We start from the raw sequence: 21,785 nt of genomic DNA, 5'->3' as shown, positions 1-21,785 counted from the left end.
TGGATCGCTTCCCAAATCGTCCCGCTTACATTTTTGTCTCGTTTTTATTCGTTAACGAAAGTGTCAAAAGATTTCGTCGTAGTTTTTGTCATCCTAAATTTATTTAGTTATCTCATTTTCGTCAGACACACAAGTGGCCAATTTTGTTTAAAAAACTGCGAATTTTGCCGAAAGGTGACTAGTTTGCATGCCTGCTTAAAGGTCCCATGATATGCCACCAGGTGTGGTGTGATTAGCTGTTACAACAGCTTGTAACGGCACAAATCACACACCACACCTGGTGGCATGTCAGGGGACCTTTAAAATATTCCACACACTCAATATAGCTAAAATTACAGTTCCTTTCTTTCTTACCTGGCTCCATCTAGTGGACATTTACTGGGGTACAGCTCCAATAGCTCTTCAGGTCAGAGATCACAGCATTTGATGCGTGACGCAACTGTGAATGCGAGAATCTCACCACTTTTCCTTTCAGTCCCACAGAGAAAATATCAGCAACCGCAAATTTCAACAACAATAAACTTTTGATACAGTGTTAATAATAGTTTAATACAGTTCAGATCTGTAGAGTCAACACACTTTATACCGCATGTGTGTGGTCATTTACTGTGGTCATTATCTGCAGTTAAGATTACAGTCCTTACTGCTGAGTCATTCAGACTTAACCCAAGACCAAGAGCAAGGGAAACATGTTTTTATTCTGCATGTATTATCGCTCACTAATGATTTACCACATATCCAAATTATATATATATATATATAAATAATATAATAATATATATATATATTATATATATATATATATATATTATATATATATATTATATATATATATATATATATATATGTTTATGGTATATGGTTTAAACAATCTAAGATCAAATTAATTATTATTAAATCATACTGAATATGTTTTAGACTCACCGAAATAAATTAGATTGTAAAATAAACTTATCTTTCCAACTGTCTTGAATGAACAGCCAGTAGATAGCATGCAAACTATTCCGATATAGAAAGGCAGTAAAGCTATGCAACAAGATCAAAAGTGTTCTACAGCACAACAATTTAAATGATGTCTCTCTTTTAAAATCTGTTACCATTAGTACTGTTCTCCTTATCTTAACTCAGTATTTGTTGCATCAGATGGAATACCAAAGCATATTTAACAATTATTCGCTGAAGGCGAAGTGAATAGTGGCTATTCCACTAGTGGGGAATAGGGGCTATTCCCCACTATTCACAGAGCCTGAGGTAAATAATTGTTTTAGTATATACTACATGTGAACACTCCAAAAAATAAACAAGATAACACTTTTTGACGGGATTTATTTGTTTTTATTAGCAGTTTATTTGTTTTTATTAGCGTGACGAGATTACCGTCACGCGATGAAACAATATCCAGATTTTGAGATCTCAATCATGGGATATTGCCCAATATCCCGAAATAGCGAACCAATCAATTGTGCCATCTTAGGAGGTTCACATGTAGCATATACTAAATTTATATAGTTGCAGTGCAGTCCTTGAACAGTCTATTGGACTTCAACAGATTAACATTTACTTTGATAAGATAAAAGAAGAAGTGAAACAAAAGTCGAACAATGCTCATATTTAGAATTTCTGAGATATGAGATCTGAGATTTCTGAGATCAATGATCGAGGATTACAGTTCCCTTCGACTAAGCGTAAGCTTGATCGGCTCCTTGGGCTGGAAAAATAAAGTGAACTCCAGAGGAACCTGAAAAAGAAAGAAAGAAAGAAATGTAACGTTTCTAAATATGGCAGACACTTTATCCAAATCAACAACAAGTTGATATTGAAGAAATTAGAGACATTTAGTGTGACCAGATATCAGCATCAGTCAGGAAAGAAGTGAGGCTTACAACAGTGTCCTTGCAGGTCTCCACGTTGTGATCCTGCAGAAGGCGCACCAGAACCATCTTCATGACCATCACAGCGAAGCGCATCCCCACACAGTTCCGTGGACCCAGGCCAAAGGGCATGTAGGCATAGGGGTGGATGTCCTCCCCGTGCTCTTTACTGAATCTGAGAAACACAAAACACAGGAACACATACTGACAGGTTTGCTTTAGTGTCTGTTACATAATGGAAGGAAGGTATAGCAAACTAAAGCTGGAACAACGTGTTGTCACATAGCCATCAGACCACTTGTTTATTCTAGCCGATAAAGGAATTGCATGGTATTCTTGAGCAGAACTACATTTAACAACCTTACGAATGTGAACTAGGATTAAAGTATTTTTTGGGTTTTGCATATAGTATGACCCTATGACAATATATGACATAATATACACACACTTTAACATGTCAACTAATGTTAGTTATCAGTTAAGTTTAACTAGCCTAGATATCCCAAACTAGGGCAAATGAATTGATACACATACATCAATCTCACGTAAGATATTGTATAAAAAATCCCAAAGGCGGTTAGTTTCTAAATACCGTTCTGGTTTGAAGAGCTCAGGGGAAGTCCAGAAGCGCTGGTCGAGTTGGAGGGTGTTCACAGGGATCCCCACCAATGTCCCTTTAGGGATGTTTAGTCCATTGATTTGGAAGTCTTTTTTGCACACTCGGTCGATTCGAGGGGCAGTCGGCAGCAACCGCATGGACTCAGAAATCACATTGTCCAGGTACTCCATATTCATCAGGTCCTCATATGAAACAGGACTCTAGGGGACAAACAGAATGATATCATCACATCCTAATAAACTGTAACTGACAGTTTCAGACCATCCTGAGAGTCACTTTATACCAAGTTTATAAAGAAAATGGTTTTCAAAGAAGTGAAACTAGGCTGGTGACAAGCATAACTCCATTTGATTCCATGTGTACAACCAGTCTCAAAACTAAGAGAAATTCAACTTATCTTTAGGGAATTTAGAGTATATTCATATTTGTAACTTCCTCAAGTCTTATGAAGACTCAGGAGGAGTTCATTCTCCAGTCAAAACTGTTATCTGGAGAATTGTACATCACAGTGTCTTGGCATTTAACCTTTTCATGTGGAACATGTTGCATTAAAAATCTACACAGAAACTGTAAACTTGTCTAGCACCGAAAAATTAGAAATATTGGAGAGAGCAAACCAATTACATCTTTTGGAAAGTGCATGTCAATCTTTTGCTGCAGGGTTTGCTGAGCATCAGGGTTCAAGGCCAGGTTGTACAGGATGTAAGACAGCGTGGTACTGGTGGTGTCATAGCCGCCAAATATGAAAATTAATGCCTGGGAGAGTATCTCTGGATCAGTCAAACCTGGACACATAAGAAAACAGACAAAATAAATAGTAGTATGAATTTACAAATGTTCATGTTACAAATGTAACATGAATTAACCTGTGTTAATTAACAATTTTAATCAGCTGTTTAATGTCAATTTTAGATGGAACACATCCAATCTTCCTTGTTGATTCATTACATGACATCCAGAACTACATACCAATATCTCTTTCATTCCTTTCTAAAACACTGGAACGTGCCATCTCCAACCAACTGACCTCTTATCTCTCACAAAACAATCTGCTTGGCCCTCATCCGTCAGGCTTCAAGACTGCACACTCCACTGAGACAGCTCTCCTTGTGGTGACTGAAACACTCCGTGCAGCCAGAGCCTCGTCCCTCTCAACGGTTCTCATTCTCCTTGACCTGTCCGCCCCATTTGACACCGTGAACCACCAGATCCACCTCGCCACTCTTGCCGAACTAGGCATTGCTGACTCTGCACTGGTTCACATCCTACCTTACGAATCGCACCAATCAGGTCACATGGAATGGCTCCTTGTCCAAACCATACACTCTCAACAGTGGTGTCCCTCAAAGCTCTGTACTGGGGCGTACCAAAGTCGAACGCCAAAGTCGTTCTCAAACTGTGCGTACCACCGGTGGTACGCACTATTTAGTGGTAAGCAAGAGAATAAAAGAATATATATACTAGTACGAATGGAAATACATTAACCATGAGACCAGTAAAAATGGGGTTTAAAATAAGTTTAGTGTTTCCTGTAATATTTCTGTTTCAATATAAGCCGACCACGAATCAGAGTGAGAAAGGCTTGTCTTCACTTTCCATTATAAAAACGAAATACAGAAGCAAGATTGAAGCTGACCTCAATTGATCCAGACATTGTAGGACTGTGTTCGCAGAGGCAGCCGCACCCGTCTCATTAGGCACATGGAAGTTCAGTTATCAACGGGCTGGCCAACTTTTAATATTATTTGTATTTAGCCTAACATTTTTCAAACAGGTTGTTGGTACACAGTTGTTATTCTTAATGTTCTCACTTGCTGTGTGTGTGTGTGTGTGTGTGTGTGTGTGTGTGTGTGTGTGTGTGTGTGTGTGTGTGTGTGTGTGTGTGTGTGTGAGTGAGTGAGTGAGTGAGTGAGTGAGTGAGTGAGTGAGTGAGTGAGTGAGTGAGTGAGTGAGTGAGTGAGTGTGTGTGTGTGTGTGTGTGTGTGTGTGTGTATGTATGTGTTCTAGTGCTACCACTTTGTACAGCTGACCACAGTTAACAATAAATAATATTAGTTTTAAGAATAAATGTGCCCCCTGTGTGAGCTGTGCATAGCTTTATGGGGCCACAGGCCTACGCTACTGTATTTTGTTATATTTTACAACATCGGTCATAATGGTGGTACTTGGGGAAATATTTTCTGAGGTGGTACGTGGTATAACAAGTTTAAGAACCACTGTACTAGATCATTGGGCTCTGTAATCGCATCACACGGTTTTTCATATCGCTGCTATACGTTGATGACACTCAGCTATTCCTCTCTTTCCCCTCCTCTGACAGCACCCTGATTACAACACGCATCTCAGAATGTCTGGCAAACAACCTAAAGAAGACTTACTGGTCACTATCAAGTACATTGCAGTATCTCCATCACAAACCACTTATTGTATGGCCTACGTCCTGTCACTTAATGTATGCACTTATTCTATGTTGTACATCCTTGCAACTAAAAAAATAGTACTTACCATCGTGTAGCATCTTATCCTAGCTATCTTTGTTGTATACAGAGAATGGGTTAACCTAACAATTGTTAGTGCTTGTCACTTGGTCCTATGATCATCCTTACTGTACCGACAGAGATATCTTGTTTCTCTTTTTTCTGACAAATGTACTTATTGTAACTTGCTTTGGATAAAGGGTCTGCTAAATGCCCTAAATGTTCTCCTTTTCCAAGCCAACAGAAAATGTGTTTTGGTAGTCCAGAAATCCTACAAAGCTCATGACCCCTCTTTCTCTGTTCCTTCTCAAGGTTTCTTCCCTGCTAATTAGGTGAGTTTTTCCTTGACCTTTCAGAGAGTTAAGAGAACATCTCCCCACATATTCCCCTCAGTTCAAGATCTACTTTTATGGCTCAACCGCTGAGATATGTGGACAGGGCAAAGACAGCCACCTGCATTCATTTTCAACATCATCATTTTTTTTTTTTGCACTTAATTAAGTAGTCTAGTAATTTCACGTCATCATCGGTCATCATCGTACCTTTACTTGGCTCCACTCCATCCTTAATGTCAGACTCTTGGATCTCACTTTCAATCATCAGCTGAAGGAAATCACTGCGTCCCTAAACAGAACAGAACTCACTCAAAATGGGGAAGGATAACACAAAAAGAATCGTCCTATGGAGAGAATTTAAGTTGAAAAAAACAAGGGCTTACAGATTTATCTTTCTTGTGGTCATGTTTGAAGCGCTTAATAAGATTATTCAAATAATCCACACTGGCTTTGTTGAGTATTGAAAAGCTTATCAGCCTAAAAAGGTATAGAGTTAACGGCATGACCACTGAAAGAGAAAAATACATAATAGGAATGTAACCAGTGTTTTGCAGATAATATGACAGTGTTCACTTGTTCACCATCTTTCCATCACCAATAGTAAGAATAGTTGGATTGGGAAAACATACTTATTATAAGAAAAGGCCAAAATTTAAACTTCAGGAGATTTCTGAGTTGAACGCTGAGAGGACCATCTGGATTGACTGTGGTGTCGGTGTCAACGCTGAAGGAAGCGCTGGTCATTACATCCAAGCTGTAGGGGCTGACAAATCTAAAAGGAAAGTGATTGAAATGTGACTTTCCTGTAAATACACCTTCTGTTGAATCCGTATTAAAATGCTTCACCAAAATAACACATTTCTATGATCGTCTTATTCTTATTTCCCTTCCTACCGAATACCCACACTTACCCACATTTATTTGCAATTATTTTGCAAATAAATGGAACAAATATATATATATATATATTATTTTTTTTTTTTTAACAAACACTGTATAGGAAGAACTGTAATCACAAGAAGGGAACACTATTACAGTGGTGTGTGTAGCAGTGTGTGTCTGTGTGTTTTATATCCCAAAACTATACAAATATTCTAACACTATCAAACACCAAACTCATATTTTTAAATGGGTATAGATCATGTATTTATGTAAAGGCAAAAGTCTTAACGTGTGTATGTTTGTTGTTGAACTTGTGTACAAGTGCCAGTTCAAAAACAAGGTTATTTTTTACTTTTTCACATCCACAGATTGGTCCGGCTTTTCAGTGTCTAGGGTTTTTACAAGTCGGTCAGCATAGCGTTCAACAATGGGAAAGACCTTAATGAAGAAGAAAGCAGAAATTAAATTACAAATTTTACACTTTTGACCCACCATTATGCAATTCAGGCTTAACAATTTACTGGAAAAGAAACATTACTCGTTCTTTACTGAAAACATGTACGTTGCACTACCTGTCTAAGCCTTCCACTGGTAAACGATGGGGATATGGTACTCCGAATTCTTTTCCACCTGTCATCTTCAACAATTGTAAGCCCATCTTTCAATGGTCCGAAAAGTTCTTTAGCAAAGGTCTGTGGACATGGGTTAATGTGTTATGGGGGTTAATGTGTTGTTTATATCCTAGACAGATATATCATCTGACATCTGGACGAAGTGCATTCATTTGGTTAATGCTTTTTATTTGAATATTTAATTGAGAAATAAGTGTGAAAGGAATCAAAGGATCATTTGATCCTAAAAAATACATTCTGAAAACAAGTAAGGCTCTTACCGATCGGTTGGTGAAGGTGGAAAGACACTCCTTCACTAAAATAACCTTTAGCATTTCTGGATCGGCTACCATTAATAATGGGACACGTCCTTCAAACGTCCTTCAAACAATCCATTAACAACATAAAACACTGCTTACCATATAATGTTACCAAATGTTAAAGAAATGTTGGTATTTTATATGTCATTACTTGTTTTGTCACTAAATGTACAAATTATCCAATGCAATGCTATACTTTTTTCCGCATAGTAACTCTAGAAAATAAACAAATTTACTGGTGATTTAAATAGCTGATTCAAACCGGAATACTATTCTCTTCTCCATTATCTTATGTAGTCCTAATTATATTAGGCATTAGTGTAGTGCATTATCTGCTATATTTCTGAGATTATGAAAGTTCAATACAAACTTAAAATAAACTTGATACAACTTTGAATGGCAAATTATGTTAGAACAACTTACCCCCAGACATCTCCATATTTCTTATTGCATTCAAAGAAAAAACTTGGACCTCTCTGCAATAATAATGAACATTAGATATTAATATCATGGGAGTGCTTGTGCGTGTGAAAGTGTTAAATACAATATTTGTTACCTGTTTGCCCATAAGGCTGGATAGGCTTATTCATATTGGCTATTTGTTTATAGTGTTGGTGTTATTGTGTTAGTGTGTTTAGTGTTTATAGTGTGTTATAGTGAATCGGTTCTACTCACTGCAATAGCGTAAGGCAATGTTCCCACAAAAGGAAAGGGTCTCGGCCCACCAACACCCATCTTTTTAAAAAAGTTATACGGCCAAATGCCATACCTGCAAAATAGAAAGATACAAGACGATATGTTTAGTAATATAATGGAGACGCTGTCAATCACAGCGTCTCACGCCCACTATTGTATTAAATGAAAACACAAACAGAAGTAATGACACAGAAAACTCTAGTACATTTAGGCTCCAGTCTTTTACTTACAACAGCAATAGGGTTAAGGCGAGAACAATAAGAGTCCATGTCGTTGCCGAGAAAAACGGTAAGGAAAACATGTTTTCTGAGTAGAAACACCGAAACGAGGAAGTAAAGGTGCGCCGCGGGGACGGTTTAAGCGTCTTCTTTATTAAAGTGCTCGGTCAGTGGTAGCCGCTCGTTCTGCCACCCGGAAGTGTCGTTACGGCTATTGTTTATTAACATTCTGAAATGCCGTATTGATAACAGTTATGCAACTGATGACAACTAGACCTTCGGCCATTTTATGGATGTTTTTAGAGCTTTTAAATATAAAACCCATTGGATTTTGTATGTTGCTAACACTTACTAACAGCTACATTAATTAACGTAAGCCAATGCAGTAATCATTAACTATTATTATTATTATTTAATTGCGTTAGAGTAAGGTTCAACCCTAACCATAACCCCTAATGCTATAATGCTTATTACTGCATTAACTAATGCATTAACTATAACAGCAATCTCCAAAATATACAGACAGACAGACAGAAAGACATGAATCCTAACTATCACTAAAATGAGGAAACCATTTTCTTCCTGTATATGTTTATGAAAATAAAGTACAACATATAGGCATCTACGTTGTGTATATAACTGTGTTAATACCATAATACCGATCGTTGCCAGAGGAATCCAGCCTTTCGTTCACTAGTATCAGTCCAGTGGGGCTGATACTAGTTTTTATCTGTTGTCGTTGGGTTATCAAACCATGAAATGGTATTTTGAAATGTTTTATTTAGAGTTATTTTTTTGTAAATAACTGGCAACATTAATTTAGCATGGTTCCAATTGATGGCTCTACATGAGCAATGTATGTGTTTGATGCCAAAGCTGACTTTAACTCTGTTGCCTTTGTGGTCCACGATAAAGATAATGATATACTTTTGGGGCAATGACATGGGAAAGAGGGAAGGGAGAAAGAAAGTGAAACAACTAATTAAATTGTTTATATCCAACACACTAGGAGGAAGGAAAGGAAGAACCAAAGACAGATAGAACCAAAGAGAGAAAGAACAAGGACAGAAGGATTATATTCTAGGACACTGCTTCCTCTTTCCGTAGTGGTGCTTTCAGTGAACCATCAGTATTTGCTGATGAGCACACCAGGCTACTCCCAATGCAACAACACATGACTCCCTGATATGGCCACCCCTGACCCGGTAAGTATAACTGCCTGATACTGTATAGTTTATTGTACCTTGAACAACCTTGTACACACTTCTTCACACAATGCAGAAATAGAGAGGAAATGTCAAGTTTAGTCCACATGTTTTTAACCAGGGCCACCCTGCAACATCCACAGATCACAGGATCCTGTAATAAACGAGATCCAACGCACACAACTTAAACATTACTGAGCTATGGTCCCATACAACTTTACTATTGAGCAGCTGCCTTTATCCATAGAAACTTACAGTGGGAATGTAGGTTCAGGTCAATAAGGAGCAGATGTGTATCTCTATATAGAAGAGAACGTTGATTTCTTAACTGCTCAGTTCAGATCTGTAGGGTCAACACACTTTATACCGCATGTGTGTGGTCATTTACTGTGGTCATTATCTGCAGTTAAGATTACAGTCCTTACTGCTGAGTCATTCAGGCTCCGACATAACCCAAGACCAAGAGCAAGGGAAACATGTTTTTATTCTGCATGTATTATCGGTCACTAATGATTTACCACAATAAAATACATTTTATATGTACACACATGGTTTAAAACAATCTAAGATCAAATGTATGATTATTACATCATATTGCCTATATGTTTTAGAATCACCCAAAACAATAAACGTATCTTTCCAAATGTCTTGAATGAACAGAGAGTGGATAGTATGCTAACTATTCCAATATAGAAAGGAGGTAAAGCTACAACATGCTATGCAACATGATCAAAATGAAAGCCAATTAATATGTTCTACAGCAAAACAATTTAAATGATGTCTCTCTTCAAATGTGTTATCAAGTACTGTTTTCCTTATCTTAACTCAGTATTTGTTGCATCAGATGGAATAACAAAAGCATATATTTATATAGTTGCAGTGCAGTCCTTGAACAGTGTATTTGGACTTCATCAGATTAACATTAGATAAGAGATATGATTGTGGGGCATATTTTATTATTTAGGATTACAGTTCCCTTCGACTAAACATAAGCTTGATCGGCTCCTTGGGCTGGAAAGACATATTAAACTCCAGAGGAACCTGAAGAAAGAAAGAAATAAAGAAATGTAACATGTCTTAATTCAGCAAACACTTCATCCAAGATTTAAGAAGATTTACTCCAACAAGCGCACTGTGATCCATGCGTTCTTGTCGTATTGATTTCAATCAAGTTGTCGCCAACAGTGAGAACACTCAGACTTGGCCAACGGGAATATTCTAGGCCACTTGAATCCCAATTCACATGTGGAAAAAAAAGAGGCAAAACTTATGTTGATGTTGAAATAACTGCCCCCAGTTATCTTTCTTAAATGTGAAGCAATAAATGAATTAATTTCAATCAAATAATTATGTTTCTGGAATTGGTATCCATTATTATCAATTGTATTTTCATCTCTTCTCTTCTTCTGCTTTACCGTGTCTCTAATGCGTCTTCCCGTAGAGTCTGTAAACTTTGTCGGTGGCCTGTTTTGTTTTTTGTTTGCCACCGTAAAGGACTATGGGATACCAATATCTCCTTCCCTTTCATAAAGGTTGGTCAGGAGTAACCTATGCTAAAGGAGGGTTAAAGGATGCACCGAGGCTCCTTTCCTAAGCATTTTTAGAATTCGAACCACCTTTCCTCCAAGTACTTCCGGGTCATCTCGTTAGGAAAGGAAATTTCCTATCCAAAAAAGAGAATCCGTAGAGGCCCCCGGCCTGCATCAGCTCATCAACTCCTTCAAATACACCTGGTTTCCCTGCAGTCATCGCCAGATCGTCCTTCGAACCTCAGTGGTAGATGTTCGTACCTGGCTCCAGTATTTTCTAACACTAACTAGTCGTTATTCTCCTGTTGAAATCTTGTATCGAACCTTTGTTTCCTTTTGCCTATAGTTTGATGGATCAACACCTCCAGCCTGAAGCTCCCCACTCTCCAACCTGCCCCCTGCCTCACCCCTGGTCTGCTCCAAATAAACCTTTTCATTACTCCAACTCCTGTCCTGTCTCTGTGTTCTGATCTTGGGTCCAGCAGCTATTAAAACCCTAACACTTACAACGGTGTCCTTGCAGGTCTCCACGTTGTGATCCTGCAGAAGGCGCACCAGAACCATCTTCATGACCATCACAGCGAAGCGCATCCCCACACAGTTCCGTGGACCCAGGCCAAAGGGCATGTAGGCATAGGGGTGGATGTCCTCCCCGTGCTCTTTACTGAATCTGAGAAACACAAAACACAGGAACACATACTGACAGGTTTGCTTTAGTGTCTGTTACATAATGGAAGGAAGGTATAGCAAACTAAAGCTGGAACAACGTGTTGTCACATAGCCATCAGACCACTTGTTTATTACATCCCAAACTAGGCAATATTTTCTATTGTGTAGAAAATCCTGGTTAGTTTCTAAATACCGTTCTGGTTTGAAGAGCTCAGGGGAAGTCCAGAAGCGGGGGTCTCGGTGGAGGTTGGGCACAGGGATCCCCACTACTGTCCCTTTAGGGATGTTTAGTCCATTGATTTGGAAGTCTTTTTTGCACACTCTGTCGAGTCGAGGGGCAGCGCCGATAAACCGCATGGATTCAGAAATCACATTGTCCAGGTACTCCAGATTCATCAGGTCCTCATATGAAACAGGACTCTAGGGGACAAACAGAATGATATCATCACATCCTAATAAACTGTAACTGACAGTTCCATAGGGTTTGAGTCCTCTAACCTGGGGGGGCAGACCATCCTGAGAGTAACTTTATACCAAGTTTATAAAGAAAGAGTAATTCAATTATAATACATTTATCTTTAGGGAATTAATGTCTTGACATTTAACCTTTTCATGTGGAACATGTTGCAATACAAATCTACACAGAAACTGTAAACTTGTTTAGCCTCAAAACATGAGAAATATTGGCAAAAAACAATTACATCTTTTGGAAATTGCGCGTCAATCTTTTGCTGCAGGGTTTGCTGAGCGTCAGGGTTCAGGGCCAGGTTGTACAGGATGAAAGACAGCGTGATACTGGTGGTCTCATAGCCGCCAAATATGAAAATTAACGCCTGGGAGAGTATCTCCGGATCAGTCAAACCTTGACACAGAAGAAAACAGACAAATGTACAAATGTTCATGTTACAAATATACCATTTCAGTCAGCTTTTTAATGTAAATTTTAGATGGAACACATCTTCCTTGTTGATTCATTACATTTTTTAGGAAGTTTTTATGTTTTTCTTTGTGTCATCTCGTTTTACAATTGCAAGATGTGGTTGAATTTATGACGACAGCCTGCTATCCTCCCTCTGTCCATTCCATTCCAGACCTACGCGATCCTCTCCTCCCCTCCTTGGCTGTCCAAATCTCTGGGGGCTTGTAGAGCAGAGTTACGGGCAGCTGAGAGGAAATGGAAGAGATCAGACTGTCCTCATGATCTCTCTCACTACCTTCACCTCCTCTCAGACTTCACCTCAATTGTGTCAACAGCCAAATCTGCCTTCTCCCGGAGCAAAATTAACTCCTCCGCCTCCAACCCCAGGAAACTGTTTTCCATCTTCTCTTCCCTCCTCCCCCCCTCCCCTTCCTTCCTCCCTCACTGCTGATGACTTTGTTACCTACTATAGCAAGAGGGTGAAGGACATCAGCTCGTCTTTTACCCCTAATGCCATCCTCTATCCCCCTATTCTCACCTCTGTTTTAACCCACTTTATCCCTCTCTCCTCCGAAGATGTCAACCGAATAGTAACGTCTAACCACTCCACCATCCCCTCCTCCCTCCTCCAGGCCGTCTCGAGCGATATCCAACCATTCCTCATCACCCCCATCAACTACTCCCTCACTTCAGGCCTCAAGAAACCGACCCTTGACACCACCGACAACCAGGACTACAGACCGGTATCTTTTCTTTCATTCCTTTCTAAAACACTGGACAGGTCATCACTTACCAGCTGTCCTCCTATTTCTCACAAAAGAATCAGCTTGACCCTCATCCGTCAGGCTTCAAGACTGCACACTCCAATAAGACAGCTCTCCTCACAGTGACTGAGTCACTCCGTGCTGCCAGAGCCTCGTCCCTCTCATCGGTTCTCATTATCCTCAACCTGTCCGCAGCGTTCGACACTTGAACCACCAGATCCACCTCGCTACTCTCGCCGAACTCGGCATTGCTGACTCTGTGCTATCCTGGTTCACATCCTACCTGACAAATTGCCACTGGCGCCATCTCTGTGGGGGCACAAGGTTTCTTGCACCCCCAAAGATAAGGTTGGGGGTGGAAAAACCCCTCAATATTGAAACGTAGTGAACCGGCACGTTTTCGTTGTCTGACCTTTTAAATAAACCAAACACGATAGAACGATGTGCTGTGCGATAGAACGCTGTGCTGTGCGATAGAACTCTGTTCTGCGCTGCACTGCGATAGCACCCCGCCACCTCCCTCCCCCTCTCTCTCCCCCACCAATCGTTCTAAAGCATCACTGGCAACAATCCTGACATACCAATGGAGTCAAGGATATACAAGAAAAGACAATGTACGTGCATTGTAATGCTCACAACATGAACCTTGCCTTTCAAGATACCGGTTCAAAAGTTAACACATGCCGAGATGCGATGAAGCCAGTCAAAGAGCTGATCAATACAATCAGAGAGTCACCGAAAAGACTGGCATGGTTTGACTCTTTCCGTAAGCCTGCAGGTGGGGTTAGGGTTACAGTTTGAGCCCGCTTTGCCCCTCCCCCCTCCCTGTACGATGCGAGTGAGCAGTGTGAAGTTGGTTACTTCCATGATTTCTACATTTCTAAATTAGTGACTGAAATGTAATTAAGCTAGGCCTACTCCCATTTATTCTAGCATGTTTATGGAAAATAAGTGCACGCCCCGCCACTAGTAACGCATTTATAAAACGCATTTGTCAATTGATGGACTGGTTAAATCATACATCATTGCAACCAAAATTTGGAAAAAATCGAATAAAGAACAGATAAATAATTAATAAATTACTCATGAACTACTATTCTGAACCTCAAATTCTGAAAGCAGGACTTTGGAGAAGTGATTTAGGGCATATTCACACCTGTCTTGTTTGGCTCGAACCAAACCAAAAGCCTAACCTTTTGGGCTGGTGTGAATACAAACCATCAAACTCTGGTGCGGCCCAAACAGTTGGACCAAGACCGAGCCGGAGAGGTGGTCTCGGTTCGCTTCCAAACTAACCCCGGTGCGGTTCGCTTGAGATGTGAAAGCGAACGCACCTCGGTCTGATCCAGTTCTAAAAATCATACGCCTCATTGGACGTAACAGGCACCTGCTCAGTCTCGCGCATTATGGGAATTATTGTTTGATTTGTTTTTTGTTGTTTGATATTGTTTGATATTTGGGTCCGATATCCAATAGACATTCCGTCTCCTCTACTCCATGTTGAGCCAGGACTCATTTTCACCCAACAGTCCGACAAAAGCATGTAAAAAGTATGCTGGAAAACCCACATAAAAATGCTGATGCATTTAACACATTCAGCACCAGGATGAGGAAGAAGGAGTTCGACCGGTCCGCAGATCAATGTATATCACGCTGGATATCCATGATTGTTAACTTTCACCAGACCTTCCCCCCCCACCCCCCTTTTTTTATTTACTTAACGCTTTACCCCGCCCAATATCTTTTTGTCCAATGATTGAATGATCTTTGCACACATATGGGTTTGTTGTCAAATTCTGGGACTGTTGCAAAAATTGCAATGTGAAAAGCAACCGCACCAAACCAAAAAGTAAACATTGTATTTTGGTCCGGACCAAAGAGAGCGAACTAAAGACTTTCCTGGTGTGAATACGCCCATAGACTTAGACTTTTTGGTACACATTTGAACAAAATATTTACGACACCCCATCGCCTGAAGCTTAACCTCAATAAGACTGAGCTCCTCCATTTGCCAGGGAAATATTGCCCTCACATGGAATTTATTGTATGGTGTACATCCTGTCAGTTAATGTATGCACTTAAATATATACACTTTGTATGTTGTACGTACTTGCATTTAAAAATAGTACTTAGCATTGTGTAGCATCTTAACCTAGCTATCTTTGTTGTATACAGGGAATGGGTTAACACTTACAATTTTGAGTGCGTGGCACTTGGTTCTATGAACATCCTTACTGTACAGACAGCAAAGTATTGTTTCTCTTTCTTCTGACAAATGTACTTATTGTAGGGTGTTTTGTCTGCTAAATGTTCTCCTTCTCCAAGTGACAGAAAATGTGTTTTGGTAGTCCAGAAATCCAATAAAAATCATGACCCCTCTGTTCCTTCTCCGCTAATTAGGTGAGTTTTTCCGTGACCTTTTAGACTCTAGCAGGGCTTCCCACATTTTCAGTTCAAGATCTATCTATCTTTTTAGGCCGACATTTTCTTTTAGTACTTAATTAAATAGTCTGGTAATTTCACGTCATCATTGGTCATCATCGTACCTTTACTTGGCTCCACTCCATCCTTAATGTCAGACTCTTGGATCTCACTTTCAATCATCAGCTGAAGGAAATCACTGTGTCCCTAAACAGAACAGAACTCACTCAAAACGAGAAAGGTTTTGGGAAAGGGAAAGGGAAACACAAGATGCTTCGTCCTATGTAGAGCATTTAAGTCCTGTCCCAGTACTGCCCATCTGCATACAATTGTCATGTCTGCACTAGTATAAATTGTTGAAAAAAACAAGGGCTTACAGATGTATCTTCCTTGTGGTCATGTTTGAAGCGCTTAATAAGGTTATAGAAGTAATCCACACTGGCTTTGTTCATTACTGAAAAGCCAATCCACTTAAAAAGGTGTTTAGTAAACGGCAAGGCCACTGAAAGAGAAAAATACATAATAGGAATGTAACCAGTGTTTTGCAGATAATATGACAGTGTTCACTTGATCACTGTCTTCCATCACCAATAGTAGGAATAGTTGGATTGGGAAAACATACGAATTACAAGAAAAGGCCAAAAATTCATCTTCAGGAGATTTCTGAGTTGAACGCTGATAGGAGCATCTGGATTGACTGTGGTGTCGGTGTCAACGCTGAAGGAAGCGCTGGTCATTACATCCAAGCTGTAGGGGCTGACAAATCTAAAAGGAAAGTGATTGAAATCTGAAACTCATATTTTAAATGGGTATAGTACATGGATTAATGTAAAGCCAAAAGTCTTCAATAAAACAAGTGCCAGTTCAAAAACAATATTTTTTTACTTTTTCACATCCACAGATTGGTCCGGCTTTTCAGTGTCTAGGGTTTTAATAAGTCGGTCAGCATAGCGTTCAACAATGGGAAAGACCTTAATGAAGAAGAAAGCAGAAAGTAAATAAGAGATTTTAAACTTTTGACCCACCATTATGTAATTCAGGCTTTAAAATTTTCTAGAATAGAAACATTGCTTGTTCTTTACTGAAAAAATGTAAGATACACTACCCGTCTAAGCCTTCCACTGGTAAACGATGGGGATATGGTACTCCGAATTCTTTTCCACCTGTCATCTTCAACCAATGTAAGCCCATCTTTCAATGGTCCGAAAAGTTCTTTAGCAAAGGTCTGTGGACATGGGTTAATATGTTATGGGGGTTAATGTGTTGTTTATATCCTAAACACAGCCTTATATCATCTGACATTTGGACAAAATGCATTAATTAGGTTAATGTTTTTTATTTGGATATGTAATGGAGAAATAAGTGTGAAAGGAAATCATTTGATCCTAAAAAACACATTCTGAAAACAAGTATGACTCTCTTACCGTTCGGTTGGTGAAGGTGGAATAACACTCCTTCACTAAAATAACCTTTAGCATTTCTGGATCGGCTACCATTAATACTGGGGCACGTCCGTCAAACTGCCTGTACATAAACAACATAAAACGCTGCTTACCACATGTTACCAAACGTTTAAGAAATAACTATTTTATTTCTCAACTAGCACTGTCACTAAAACAATGTCTATTGTCTGTTCATTGGCTATACTATTATTCAGTATAGAAACTCTAGGGAAGAAACTAATTTACTTACTATTTTAATTTACGATTGAAATAGCTGATTCAAGCCAGAATACTATTCTTTCTCCATTATTTTTTGTAGTCCTAATAATATTAGTGCATTATATATTATTAGGCATTAGTGTAGTGCATTATCTACTCTGTTTCTAAGATTATGAAAGTTCAATACAATCTTAAAATAAACTTGATACAACTTTGAATGGCAAATTATGTTAGAACAACTTACCCCCAGACATCTCCATATTTCTTATTGCATTCAAAGGAAAAAGTTTGACCTCTCTGCAATAATAATTAACATTAGGTATAGGCTATATTAATATCGTGTGCGTGCTTGTGCGTGTGCACGTGTTAAATACAATATTTGTTTTACCTGTTTACCCATAAGGCTGGATAGGCTTATTCATATTGGCTATTTGTTTATAGTGTTAGTGTTAGTGTGTTAGTGAGTGTTTATAGTGTGTTATAGTGAATCGGTTCTACTCACTGCAATAGCGTAAGGCAATGTTCCCACAAAAGGCAAGGGTCTCGGCCCACCAACACCCATCTTTTTAAAAAAGTTATACGGCCAAATGCCATACCTGCAAAATAGAAACACACAAAACAATAGGTTTAGTATAAGCAATAATATAAGCATTAGCTCTTTATGCCCCCACAAGCATCCAATGGAGACACTGTCAATCACAGCGTCTCACGCCTATTGTATTAAATGAAAACACAAACTGAAGTAATGACACAGAAAACTAATTTACTCATCAAAAGTACATTTAGGCTCCAGTCTTTTACTTACAGCAGCAATAGGGTTAAGGCGAGAACAATAAGAGTCCATGTCGTTGCTGAGAAAAACGGTAGGAAAAACATGTTTTCGGAGTAGAAACACAGAATCTGCTGCCTTTGAAACGAGGAAGTTTAATCGGTTGCGCAGCGGAGAAGGTTTAAAGGTTGGTTTGGAGACTTGTAACAAAGTCCTTTTATAGTGTCTCTGCTTGTAACAACTAATAACTTACACAACATGTGGGAGGAGCTAAAGTTTCAGTGACAGGGGATTGAAAAACAGTCAAACTGATGACTTCTGCTTTTCACACCAAAATACACACTTTTCGCCTGTTTGCGCGAACAGGCGAATGTTGCCGCGCGACAAATCTAATCTGTCGCTGTGCATAACTGTGTGCATTGAAACGTGTCGCGGGGCGAATTTTTGCCCGCCAACGGTCCTTCATGCCAATTCATTCGCATCAACCATGGCCGAGATAACCCACACAAAGGCTAGCACACACACCTGGCCATGAAAGATACTATAAGTTTCTCATGCACCAAATCACGGGAGCTCTTCTGAAGCAGAACTTCCACGGAGGCGAAGCTCTAGGCGACCTCAGCGCTGTTAGGGGACGTAGAATATTCGATCTCTCACGCTTTATGAATCTGTATTACCTTTGCTACTTTACTCAATAAATCCGAGGCCCTCGTGCTGATAGACTTTAGTACCTCTCCGTCTCATTTTATCTGGTCAAGTAACTAGGCAGACTGTTTTTCCCAACAATATATATAATAGATATTTATATATTATATATATTATATCATATAATATGATATAATATATAAATATCTAGAGAGCTCCGGGAGTCGCAAACGGCAACAATCACTTTCTCCTCCAAGCTGCGGTTCACTGCGGAGTGAAGGGAACGGTTGGCCCAGCCGGTTGAACGGTGATTGGCTGTTTTACGTTACTTAACCCACGTTACCCACAGGGAGTGAACGCTGATTGGCTGTCTCAACGCGAATGCCGCGAAGAAGTTGAAATATTTAAATTTTTCAACTTCAAGAAGTTGAAATATTTAAACTTTTCAACTTCAAGAAGTTGAAATATTTAAACTTCTGCGAAATCTGTCGCTCATTCGCGCGACAAATCCACGTGAACGCGCCCGACCGTTTTTGGGAAAACTGTCGCCCCGTCAATCAAATCTTGTCGCAGGTTTTTGCTGCGACAAATTTCGCCCGATACGCGTCTCTACGTTCACTTTGCGGTGTGAACACACACTACCCACTAACCTTAACCCCAAATGCTATATAGTAGGCCTATGTAATGCTTATTATTGCATTAACTAATGCGTTCTATCGGCCAATTTCCAAAACATACATACAGACACACAGACATAACCTACATACATAAATACATACATACATAGGCCTACATACAGTACATACATACATACATACATACATACATACATACATACATACGTAGGCCTACATACATACATACATACATACATACATAGGCCTACATACATACATACATACATACATAGGCCTACATACATACATACATACATACATACATACATACATACATACATACATACATACATGCATACATAGGCCTACATACATACATACATACATACATACATACATACATACATACATACATACATACATGCATACATAGGCCTACATACATACATACATACATACATACATAGGCCTACATACATACATACATACATACATACATACATACATACATACATACATACATACATGCATACATAGGCCTACATACATACATACATACATACAAACATACATAGGCCTACATACATACATACATACATACATACATACATACATAAATGAATCGTAATTATCAGCGAAAGTATATATTTTGATGGCGACCGTATAAATGAGGTAACCATTTTCTTCTTGTATATTTTTTATAAATATACAAGTAACTTTGGAGTGGTTGTAGTATCAGTCCAGTAGGGGGCGGTAAGACCCTTTCCTCCCACTAGAATTCGGTGTAGTAGCCGGTGAAGAAGAAGCCTCCCTGACTCGTTCAGGACACACCGGGAAGTTCAACCTGACGACCTTGCTGCTGCTTCGGGCTGGCGGATTGTAAATAACAACACATTATTACACACTTATCAGGTATGGCAAAGGAAAAGTCCCTACACTTCACATTCTGAAATAACACCAGAACCTTGGCTTTGAAGTTCTACCCGTCCCAGATGTCAACAACAGAGCTAGCGCACACAGCTAATTTAGGCAATGCTATCTCGGCTAACATGCGTTTCGGAGACATTAATGTGAATTTATTGTTTACTGTTTTATCGGTGTTATTTATAATAAATATAGGGCTATATGGAAAACGGATCAAAGCGTTAGGCTTAAACAGAACCAACCCACTACGGGAGCTCAAGGTAGCCAGAACTTACTTCGACTTTCACTCGTAATTTGTTTTTGGGATAAAATAGCTGGATAAATGAACGATGACAGACACAAGAAATACAATGTTATTTAATGGAAGTCATGCATTTAAACAATTGTGATCACCAACATTGCTCACATAGCAACAATGTACGTCTGTCATGTATCAGCAACTTTGTGTAAAGAAGTCTCGAAGCGTTACGTCTTCTCAAAGCCTTCTAAAATTTCCGACTTTACGCTTCCGACTTATGGGCAGAAATGTGCTAAAACAGGAGGAAGGTTCGTTATTGACACACACACACACACACACACACACACACACACACACACACACACACACACACACACACACACACACACACACAGATAGACAAACAGACAAAGGCGATGCCCCAAGCTGTCTGTACAGGTGCAATATTTGTCAGTTTACCGCCATTGAATACAATTGGATAAGACTTATATTTTGATGAACTGGGCACTCCATGCAAGGAACTGTGACTAATATTGATCAAAAAAGATAAACGAGACTTTGTTGGTTTTAAATCGAATGGTGTAAATGGGCTAATTATGCTATGAGGCTAACGATATGTGTCTTTTATTTTTTTTGCATGTTGTGGTTTCTCGCTGTAGGGCCCAGGTATGTTTCTCACCATGGCGCTACTGAGGAAGGGGATCCCCGGGAAGCAGTGGATCGGGAAGTACCGGCGACCGAGGGCCATCACCTGGCAGATGAAGCGCAACATGGTGAACCAGCTGGAGCGCGAGGCGGAGAACGAGTACTGGATCAGCCGGCCCTACATGACCGCTGAGCAGGAGTTCTGCCACGCAGCGGAGCGCAGAGCCCAGAGTTGGCTCAAGATTAAGGAGAGCAGATTCTTGAAGTTTCCTGAACACAAATACATCGCCGATCACCTCAGTCACCTCAACACCACCAAAACATGGTCAAGTTAATTGGAACAATGAACTTTGTTTCCCCCCCCCCCCCCCCCCCCCTCATGTTCTATGGGTGACAACTGTGTAAATTAAACCTCTGTTTTGTGTATAGATTGGTGATGTGTTTCTAGTTAATCCTGCTCGATTTCAAATCTCCCTGCGACAGGATCATTATGTTGAAGTTGTCTCTTATCTGTTGTGTGGGGTTATCAAACCATGCAACACAAGTGTTCGAAAAATATGTTATTGTATTTTTAAATGATGGTTGAAACCTATTCATTTTATTTTTTGTAAACAATAATTTAACATGGTTCCCTCTAATGGCTGTATATGAGCAATGTATGTGGGTGAGCCTAAGTCAATGGCTAAGTAAATTATGAACACGAGCATATTTGACTAATACTGTTTGTGGTCCATGATAAAGATAATGATT

The 21,785-nt window shown here is 39.5% G+C and overlaps 3 protein-coding genes across 4 annotated transcripts; 1 reads left to right on the top strand and 2 right to left on the bottom strand.

The window, feature by feature from the left end:
• Positions 1-867: 867 nt before the first annotated feature.
• On the bottom strand, positions 868-8,207 carry LOC311350593 (cytochrome P450 3A27-like). The gene is made up of 13 exons (XM_084470659.1): positions 8,042-8,207; positions 7,791-7,884; positions 7,539-7,591; positions 7,077-7,176; positions 6,757-6,876; positions 6,537-6,622; positions 5,932-6,074; positions 5,686-5,810; positions 5,510-5,591; positions 3,115-3,275; positions 2,464-2,690; positions 1,884-2,046; positions 868-1,738 (listed from the first exon to the last, which is right to left on the bottom strand). The coding sequence occupies exons 1-13, from the start codon at positions 8,110-8,112 to the stop codon at positions 1,664-1,666; spliced, it is 1,500 nt and encodes a 499-aa protein (XP_084326785.1). The 5' UTR covers positions 8,113-8,207; the 3' UTR covers positions 868-1,663.
• A 1,500-nt stretch (positions 8,208-9,707) lies between these two features.
• LOC311350594 (cytochrome P450 3A27-like) lies at positions 9,708-18,139 on the bottom strand. Of its 2 annotated transcripts, XM_084470660.1 has the most exons (13): positions 18,003-18,136; positions 17,700-17,793; positions 17,442-17,494; positions 16,961-17,060; positions 16,642-16,761; positions 16,422-16,507; positions 16,159-16,301; positions 15,914-16,038; positions 15,662-15,743; positions 12,134-12,294; positions 11,626-11,852; positions 11,271-11,433; positions 9,708-10,275 (listed from the first exon to the last, which is right to left on the bottom strand). In XM_084470660.1, exons 1-13 carry the CDS (start codon positions 18,071-18,073, stop codon positions 10,201-10,203), a joined length of 1,500 nt encoding a protein of 499 aa, XP_084326786.1. In that variant the 5' UTR covers positions 18,074-18,136; the 3' UTR covers positions 9,708-10,200. The 2 variants fall into 2 exon arrangements, with proteins under 2 accessions (XP_084326786.1, XP_084326787.1); XM_084470661.1 differs by lacking the exon at positions 17,442-17,494 and having other exon boundaries at positions 18,003-18,139.
• A 1,889-nt stretch (positions 18,140-20,028) lies between these two features.
• On the top strand, positions 20,029-21,738 carry mrpl57 (mitochondrial ribosomal protein L57). The gene is made up of 2 exons (XM_084470283.1): positions 20,029-20,140; positions 21,050-21,738. Exon 2 carries the CDS (start codon positions 21,059-21,061, stop codon positions 21,368-21,370), a length of 312 nt encoding a protein of 103 aa, XP_084326409.1. The 5' UTR covers positions 20,029-20,140; positions 21,050-21,058; the 3' UTR covers positions 21,371-21,738.
• The last annotated feature ends 47 nt before the right edge of the window (positions 21,739-21,785 follow it).

This window comes from Micromesistius poutassou (assembly GCF_964030765.1).
Source record: "Micromesistius poutassou genome assembly, chromosome: 7".
Lineage (NCBI taxonomy): Eukaryota > Metazoa > Chordata > Actinopteri > Gadiformes > Gadidae > Micromesistius > Micromesistius poutassou.
The sequence above is the reverse complement of the archived record's forward strand: the minus strand, read 5'-3'. Positions and strand labels throughout refer to the sequence as shown.